The following is a 9,138-nucleotide window of genomic DNA, read 5'->3' as shown; positions in this document are numbered from 1 at the left end:
CTCATTCCGTGCCGTTTCCAAACACATAAAGGTAAATCACACTGTGCTCCCTGTGCTGTGTGTGACACCAGTGACCTGCAGGGTGCGGCTGCAGCTCCTGCATTGCACCAATGCAGCACCCCTGCCCTCAGCAGCTTTGTTCACCTGCACTTGGGAGAGGGAGCTCATCAGTGAGCAGTTCTCGCCCTTCTCCAGGGTGCAGCCCTGGCAGGAAGGCAGCAGTGACAAAGCCATGGTGGCTGAATTGTCACAGCCTGCCTGAACCCGAGCTCTTGTGTTGTCTGAGCAGAGCAGATGAGCTCAGAGTTGACAGCTGACRGTGCCGTTCCTCAAGGTTGTGGAGAGGCAGCAGAGCTGTGCAGAGCCAGCAGTGGGGGAGATGCAGCCAGGAGGGGAATTAGGGGGATTGCAGGGCTGGAGCTCACCTGGCAGTAAGGGACACGAGCTGGCTGGGCTGGGGCCGTGCTGATGGTGCTGTTCTGCTGGCAGTGCCGCCCCACGTGGGCTCCTCCAGCCCCACTTCGGCTGAGGAGGTGTTTCCCGATGAGCTGCAGAGCCAAAAGCCCAAAGCTGCTGCTGGTGTGGCTCAGCCAAGCAGCTCACGCTGTGTGTCCCTGGGCTCAGCCTTGAGCGTGGCTTTGCTGGGCTGGGGGCTGTGCTGCTGAGGAAAGCCAGGCTGGCTGTTCTGAGGCTCAGCTGGAGCTGGGACACCCCTTTGTGATCCTTTTGGGGGAATCCCTGCCCCAAATTTGTGCCCAGAGCTCAGGGTCAGAGCTCATCCTCAGCAAAGAGCCTGGGAGGAGTCACCGTGGTTCCCCAGGGAAACCACCTGCGAAAAATCAACAAAAGCTGGGCTGCTCTGGCCAAAGTCTCCTTTTGTGTCAGTGTTTGCTCCGGTCTGGCCCTTCTGAGCTCTGGTTCAGCTCCTTTGGTCGCCTTTGGTTCTTCTCATTTGCCGTGCAAGATCAGAGCTGCTGGCGCTGTGAGGGAAACCATTTGTAACAAAGAGAACTAAAAAAAGCAAAGTTATATAAAATAAAGTTCCTTTGCTCCCTGTCTGTTGTGGAAGATTGTCATGGAAACATTTTTTTTCAGAGAATAAATTTATTTTCTGCGAATAATGTCCACAGAGCTGAGGGAGAGAGGATATTATTTATATATTAAACCGTTCTTGGAGACTTTTCAYGGCCCCTGACAGCTGTAAATGTTTTATCTGCTGTGTTTAAATCACTGCAGAGGAGGGCATTGCCTGGGCCTCAGTGGATATTTCACATGTTATCAATGGCAAGGCAAACCCATCTGTGCTAGGCACTGGGAGAGGGGATTGTTCCTTGCAGGAAATGTCTTCGGCCCGGAGGCTGCTTTTGACAAGCTCTGTCGGGATTTGTCCTGTCAGGATTTCTTCTGGAGCCTTTCAGCCCATCCCTGTGTGTGTCTGTGCCTCCCTTTCTGCCACCAGTGCTCTCCTCAGTCTCTGCTTTATCTCTCTGGGCTGGTGTGGCTGTCCTGGGAAATGCAGATGTGCTGCTGTCCCTCAGTTGGGGCTRTCCCGTTACTGAGCTGATGGGAATGCTGCTGGAATTGGTTCCTTTCTGCCACAGGAGAGGCAGATCCCTGCCATGACCCACCGCAGATAAGCCATAACCCCGGTTCCATCACAGGGATGAGGCTGTTCTGTGTTCCTGYTTCCCAGGTGCTCTCTGACCCTGTGCCTTCTGTGCCTGGGACAGATCTTCTGCTTTGGACGTGTAGGACCGAGGAAACATGTGTTTTATGGGGGTTTCTATCCAGAGTGGCTGGGTGGGGGCAGGACTGAGGCGCCCCACGTGCCTCCAGACCATCTCCTGCTGCTCCTGGGTGTCAAACCTGGCTGGTCCCGGTGCCAGGGATTCTCAGAGGTCAGGATGTGTCTGTCTGTCCCTGTTTGACAGGGAGAGGGTCAGAGGAAAGGGCAGAGCAGGCTCCAGGGAAGGGTAACCACGGCTGCCTGGGGAACGTGGCACAAAGTTCCCCGAGAATACAACGGCAGGTGACAGCCACGTTGGGGAGAAATAGCCTGGGTTTGYCCAATTTACCTTTTGGGAGGTTAATTTTCATTTTATTCATGAGTTTTCTGTTATCAGGAATCTCCTCCTCGTGCAGATGCTTGCAGAAAATCACTGAGTTGGTGCTTAGCATTCCCTTAATTAAATATTTTGATCTTCATCAGTTGCTACAACAAACAGCTCTTGGACCTCAGAYTGTTCTGAACCTCTTTTCAGAACTCCTTCCAAAACTTCAACATGATTTTTTTAATTACTSGCACTAGAACTGGGTACAGCAATCTAATAATAGTGCCCAGTGCCTCGGCCAGGTGTGATTAAAACCTTTCCTTGCTTTAACAGGTACATCCTGCTGATGCTTTCAGGGATTATCCATCAAGGGGCTCAGGAGCATTTGCTTACCTCAAGCCCACCTGGATGCCTCTGTGCCCTGCTGGTGCTGTAGGTTTGGGCTGTAAGGAATGGTGGCRTGTTCCTGCAGCGATTTTATTCTTTCTTTTTATTCTTTCTTATCAGCCTGGAGCTCTGAGTACACGAGTGAGTGTTCTCAGAGTTGCTTCCTTGTCTGGCAGGGTTTCTGCTCCTCCAGGGGCTGCTTTCCAGCTCTCCTGGCTGGAGTGCAGTAGAGGCACCCCTTCTGCCGGACCCTAGATAAATACTACAATAAATATATGTAAATATAAATAAATAAATGTTTCTGTATTGCTGCACCCCAAACTCTTGGCTTGAGCTGTCAAGCTCAGAAGGAAAAAAAAATACCAGAAGTGACTCCTCCTTGCCTTTTCTGATTGCTGATTTCACTAATATCAGAGCAAACACCAAAATACCCTTTTTTTAGTGCTTTTTTTTCTCAGGACACTGGAATTGGTGTATAAAAACCCCCATTCCTTTACTGCACTGTGAAATATGCTGAGCAGACACAGAGGAAAGAATAAACTGAGCCCAGAGAATGAAATTGGCATTTTCAAATCCTTGGATTTGTTGTGATGAGCACCTTGTTGTGTTGATTGCCCAAAGTGAGCTGCCCTTGAAGGGGTTGATTTTGGGGCTGTGCTGACAATTGTTCAGAGTTAGCTCTGTTGGAGATGATTTGAGCTGGCCACCCAAAATCACCGGCTGGTTTTGGAAACTGAGCTCAGATTTCTGTGGTGGGAACAGTGGTAAATACAAAGCAAGCTGCAAGTGAAGCCAGGCAGCTATTGCTGGAAATGAGAGAGGAAAGAAACCCAATTTATTGCTGCCTTGGGCACAGAAAAAAAATAAAAAGAAAAGTAAGAAAAAAAGAGGAAAAATTAAAAAAAGAAAAAAGAAAAAAGCTGGAGATGGGCTTGCAGCACTGATGGCTGCAGAATATCTCCGTGGTCTGGCTCTTTGTCTCATTCTCCTGGCTAAGCTTAAACCAGGCAGTAAAAGTTTGTGATTTGGGTGCAGAAGTGCAAGTCTCAGGCTTTGCCTGTGCCCTGAGCTGCAGCCCTGAGCTGGGTGTGCTGCTGCCTGGCTGGACACCATCTCCAGGCCTGCCAGAAGCTGAGTCTGGGAAAAAAAAGGAAAAAGATAAGGGCAGCTAAAAAGTCCCTCTGAGAGCTGAAGCTGCTTCTCTTGTGCTCCGTTGGTCATTGTGCCTCCATTCCGGGCGATCAGTGGTCCCATTCCCTGGGATCAGTGTCCCCATCCCCTGGGATCAGTGTCCCCATTCCTCCATTTCCTGGGATCTGTGCCCCCATTCCCTGCCCCATTCCCTGGCAATCCCACACTCCTTCCAGAGGGGATGCCAATTGTGCCTTCTCTGGAGCTCCATCTCCCAGCTTTCTCCAGGCAACGCCTGCTCCTTTAAACGGTTCCTTCTCGGGTTTATTTTTTCCTGGGGCCTTGCTGTGCCTGTTTTTGTGCAGTTTGGTGCCAGTCAGCTCCAGCCTCCCCCGCCTCTCTCTCTCTGAGTTTCAGCAGCCCTGGCGGAGCAGGAGCCGGAGCCGGAGCTGGCAGCGGTCCCCGTGCCYGTGTGTGTGGCACACGTGCGGCTCTTTGGGTGGGCACACGTGCCCCTGCTGGAGTTTCAGCCCCTGGTTCCGTGGGGAGAGCAGGGATGCTCACCCTGCCCTCACCTGCAATATTTCCATGCAGAGAAGCAGCGGTGGCTCATGTGATGTGTCACGCCAGAAACTTCAGGAAAGTGATCCATTCCAGCAATGTGTGATTCTAGGACTGRAGAACCAAAAATACGGGCTCTTACTCATCTCTGCATCTCACAGCACAGCTTAACCTGAACCCTTCATCTGTTTACACAGCCAGAAGGAGGGTGCTCAGTGTCAAGAGCCGCTGTTGCTACATATGGAGCGTAATTACTCGCTTTATCATTTATTTTTGTTATTTCTGTGCCAATATTGGCCAGGAGCTCGAGTTAGGAGATGGGCATGATGCAGGAACAAAGAGCTTGAAGCTTGGGAGAGCAGAGCTGAGTAATTGTGTTGAGTAGGTGTGAAAGCTCCGATGTGTTTGTTTCATGATTCCCCAACATCCACAGTGTTTTCTCTGCTCAATGCTTTCTCCTTCTGCATGAATGAAATCGCCATTTCTGCACGGGGGGCTCTGTGTGTTCCATGTGTCTGGGCATATTCGCTCTTCCCTCACCCTGCTCTGCCTCTGGGTGAGCCCGAAATCAGGGATATTGAGCTGAGACACCCCAGGGTGACCCGGTGCAGGGTTTGATCCCTGGAACAGGGTGCTACTGGAACAGATCTGCTGTTTGCACCTCAGCCAACTCGGCAAGCTGGGCTCTGGGATCCCTTGGCCCTTGGGAGGGGTCTGGAGTAGGGAAGGGTTGCTTGGGGTCAGGGTGAATCCCAACGCTGATCCTGTGCTTGTCTGCTGGGATTGGTGGGGTGCTTGACCAGGTTTCTGTCCAGATTAGCAGGGAAGTTTGTCCCTAAGGCGCAGAAAGCTCATTTTTGGTGACAGTGGAGCAGTCCTGCAGTGGTCACATGGTTGGCTGTGTCCTCTGGGTTCAGGTGGCTGCTCCATCTGCACCTGGGCAGCACATATCACCTGTAATGTGGGGTTTTTTTGTCAGTGAATTAATTCGTACCAATATGAATGATAGATTGCTGCTCCATCCTGTTACCACTCCATGCTTTGTACCCTGCAGCTGTGGGAAATACCAGCTTTTTAATTTTTTTTTTTAAATTTTTGCAGAGATTGTGTCCTGATCCTGGTGTGGCATCTCGTGTTTCTGTAACCCATGGATGTGTTTGCCCTCACCAGAGTAACTCCTGTGATTTGCTGTCTCAATAACCCCTGCAAGCCTCTGTGCTCAGTTCTGTCTCATCAGATCAAAGAAAGCACTAATTTCAGTGCGTTTCCGTGGTGAATCACCTGAGGCTTTCACAAACGGTGCAGTYGAGCTCTGATTTACCTGATGTTGTTTTATCTGATGAGTAAATGATCTCTGTTTGATGGGAGCAGCCAGGAGCACAGCTCTCAGGTGTTTGTGGTGCTGCCCTGAGTTCACCCAGGCAGCTCCCGTGTGTGGGTTCTTATCTCTTTATCAATCTTTAATTGTCCAAAGTCCCTCTCCAGCTCTCATGAGAGGGGGAAAAAGCAGAAAAAAGCCATGTGCCAGGAGAGTGGYACCAAAATACCAAATTGTTTTGTTTTTCATGGTGTGTTTTTATCCTGTTTAATCATGCAAAGCCAGCGCTTGGYTATATTTTAAGCAAAGTGTCATGGAAGGAGATCATCTCCAAACCAAAGCCAGGAAAAGCCAGACATGTAGAAGTTGTCAGCAGCAGCCTGAGGAGGTTTTCTGAGAAAGCAGCTGCAGCTGCAATAAATGAGCTGGTTACTGGGATTGTCTCCTCTCCTTTGTTGCTGATTTCCTTGCAGTAATTTTTCACTGTCACTGGACGAGGAAATAAAGGATGGGAGAGTTGGAGGAGCAGCTTTGTCTGCGCGGTGCAGCCGTGCCCCTTGAGAGTGACATCATTTTGATTTCTGCTTTTTTTCAAGTTGTTCGTACAAAGTTAGAGCAGCAAATCACCGAGGTGACCGCTGACAATCCCCTGTGCTCTCTCCTCAGGTGGCAGTGAAGGTGATCGACAAGAAGAGAGCCAAGAAGGACACGTAYGTCACCAAGAACCTGCGGCGGGAGGGGCAGATCCAGCAGATGATCCGGCACCCCAACATCGCCCAGCTGCTGGACATCCTGGAGACAGAGAACAGCTACTACCTGGTCATGGAGCTGTGCCCTGGCGGCAACCTGATGCACAAGATCTACGAGAAGAAGAGGCTGGAGGAGCACGAAGCCCGCAAGTACATCCGGCAGCTCATCCTGGCCGTGGAGCACCTGCACCGCGCCGGCGTCGTGCACAGGTAACCCCTTCTGCAGGGCTGGAGTTTCCATCAGATTTGTGTCAGATCTTCGTGTTGTAAGGAGATTTCCTTGTAAAAATGTGTTCCTGGGAGCTTTCTGGCTGCTCTTCACCRTGCTGTTTGGCTGCTCTTTAGGGGATTGATGCAGAATGCACCTGAGCAGCTTCAGGTGAGCACASGGGAGCTGTGCTGGCTCTGTGACCCGGAGCTGGACTCTGCAAAAACACTCAAAAATGTCACCCTGTGCATCCCTCTCCAAACTCTCCTTGTAGGAGCAGCATGTACCTCTCCTGGCAGGAGCATGCTGAGGATTCAGGGCAAGCAGCATGGAAAAGGAGCAGCTGCCCCTGCCTGGAGCCCATGGGCAGCAGTGACTGTCCCTGTGCCCCCCTGTGCTGCCGTGGGGACGGGAGGATGCTGGGCTGGCCGGAGCCCGGGAGCCAGCCTGCCTCCTGTCCCTGCTGAGCTGTATTTATAGGGTGCTGTGCTAAGAAGGAGCCTCTGCTTTCTAAATTTGGGCCAGCTGGTGCCGAGTCTGGGCTCCCACACGGCTCCCAAATGGTGCCAGCRAGTTGTGTGGGCTCCATCTCCGAGGCTGTGCGGGAACGTGGCGGGAGCCAGACACCAGGGCGCTTTTGGGGTCTGTGGGCCAGAAACCAGGGTGCTTTTGGGGTCTGTGAACCAGACATTGGGGCGCTTTTGGGTCCGTGGGCCAGATATTGGGGCACTTTTGGGGTCTGTGAACCAGACACCGGGGCTCTTTTGGGGTCTATTGGCCAGATATCGGGGCGCTTTTGGCGTCTGTGGGCCAGATATCAGAGTGCTTTTGGGTCTGTGGGCACAACCCAGACATTGGGGCACTTTTGAGGTCTGTGGGCACACTCTGGAACCCAGACATCGGGGCGCTTTAGGGTCTGTGAACCAGATATTGGGGCACTTTTAGGGTGCTTTTGGGGTCTGGGGGCCAGATATTGAGGTGCTTTTGGGGTCTGAGCCAGATATTGGGATCAGGGGGCCAGACACCGGGCGCTTTTGGGGTCTGTGGGCCAGATATTGGGGTGCTTTTGGGGTCTGGGGGCCAGATATTGGGACACTTTTGGGGTCTGGGCCAGACACCAGGGCACTTTTGGGGTCTGTGGGCCAGATATTGGGACACTTTTGGGGTTTGTGGGCACATTGTGGGAACCCAGAGATCGGGGTGCTTTTGGGGTCTGTTCATCTTTTAGCAGCAGGACCGGGTCAGCGGCAGCAATTCCTGTCCCTGAGGAATTCACCCTGTATGCAGCAGCCAGGGCTCCTACAGGGAGCTGGTGGTCCTGGCTTTGATTCCTTCCTTTCCTTCTGCAAGCAGAGTGTGCAGAGCAGCATAGAGATGCAGGAAGAGCCCTGCTGGTGCCGTTTGGATTTATTCCCCTGCGTCTTTGCGAGCGAGAGGGGGAGAAAAATTAACAATTACCTCAGGAGCTGTCCTTCAGCAGCTCTAAAAACAGGCTACTCAATCAGCTACTGAGGCAGRGAAAAAATAGTGCAGGAGTCTGATTCATCCTGTGCCCGGCTGCAGTGGCAGCGTTCTGTTGTTTTTGTTGGTATTTTTAAAGCAGGTAAAAATACCGGCGCTTTGGTGTGCGTGGGCATCCGGGGGCGTCCGGGTTTGCCACGTGTGGGACAAACCTCAGCGTCCTCAGCCTCAAAAGGGGCTGCTCTGTCTCTCCAAAGGCTTCACCTGGAGTGGGGCACTGGAAAGCTTTCTATTGGCTTTTTTATAGATATAGATATATATCTTTAAAAAATATGTTTTTGTATCTATATATATTTTAAAAATCGTTGGTTTTGCCTCCAATTATTCAGGGAATAATGTAGATGGCTTACCCTGTTCTACTCTACAGGAKGAAAAATCCCAGATGGAATAAGTTGCATTAGATTTGCTTGTGTTATTGATGACTATTACTTAGAAAACTTCCTGGYTCCCAGTCCAGACTGGGCATGGCAGGAAGGCACTCAGATCACTGGTTTTTGGGAAAGAGCAGGGACCCAGAATTCCGTGGAAATTATTTTGTTCAGAGGCACTGATGTGTGAACAGCCTGAAATTAAAGAACTTCAAGAAACCTCGTTTTTATTTAGAGATGTAAAAATCCCTGCAGGCTCATGTTTGACTGTCTGGATGTGTTTTAAAATGACAAATTTAAAAAAAAATTAAAATATATCATCTGCCAAGATGGGTGAGGTCTGCAAGCTCCAGAGTGCAGAAGCTGCATCTCTGGTGAGGGGTGCCCGGGGTTCAGAGCTGCCTGGAACAAAATGCCACTATTCTATATTTAATTCCATGTTATCGTTTGGGCTGCTATTCCCATTCCCTCGATTGGGAGAGCTGCTTGGCTGCTGCTAAAAATACGCTCGCCACCAGCTCAGCTGTGAATCAGGTAGGAATATTTATCTTTCCCTCTGACAGAGGGAAACAGAAGCAAAGGCAGGGTCTGGGGGAGCTTTCACAGGGTGTTCACACAGAAAGCAGCAATGAGCCCCAGGAGAAGGAGTGAGAGCCTCCGTGTATCCCACAGGAAATTCTCAGCAACCCTTTTAAAGTCATTTTCACCGAATTTAGCGCTATTCAGGGCAATTACTGTCAGGTTGTCAAAGGAGAGAAGTTAACCTGTGTTGGGAGCAGAGGTGGCTTTCTGGATTCCCCCTCTTTCTGTGGGGAAAAGCCCATAAATACCTCTTTAGTCCTGT

The 9,138-nt window shown here is 51.0% G+C and overlaps 1 protein-coding gene across 2 annotated transcripts in view; it reads left to right on the top strand.

The window, feature by feature from the left end:
* HUNK (hormonally up-regulated Neu-associated kinase) overlaps positions 1-9,138 on the top strand; it is a 36,508-nt gene that overhangs the window by 6,160 nt on the left and 21,210 nt on the right. For both annotated transcript variants that reach the window (XM_057368165.1, XM_057368166.1), the window contains exon 2: positions 6,115-6,407. In XM_057368165.1, coding sequence (XP_057224148.1) covers positions 6,115-6,407 — 293 coding nt within the window. The remainder of the gene's footprint in view (positions 1-6,114; positions 6,408-9,138) is intronic.

The sequence above is a fragment of the Malurus melanocephalus genome, unplaced genomic scaffold (assembly GCF_030028575.1).
Source record: "Malurus melanocephalus ecotype Western Australia unplaced genomic scaffold, MMel_1.1 scaffold_89, whole genome shotgun sequence".
In the NCBI taxonomy this organism is placed as follows: domain Eukaryota; kingdom Metazoa; phylum Chordata; class Aves; order Passeriformes; family Maluridae; genus Malurus; species Malurus melanocephalus.
Note: the sequence above shows the minus strand (reverse complement) of the source record. Positions and strands in the feature narration are given on the sequence as shown.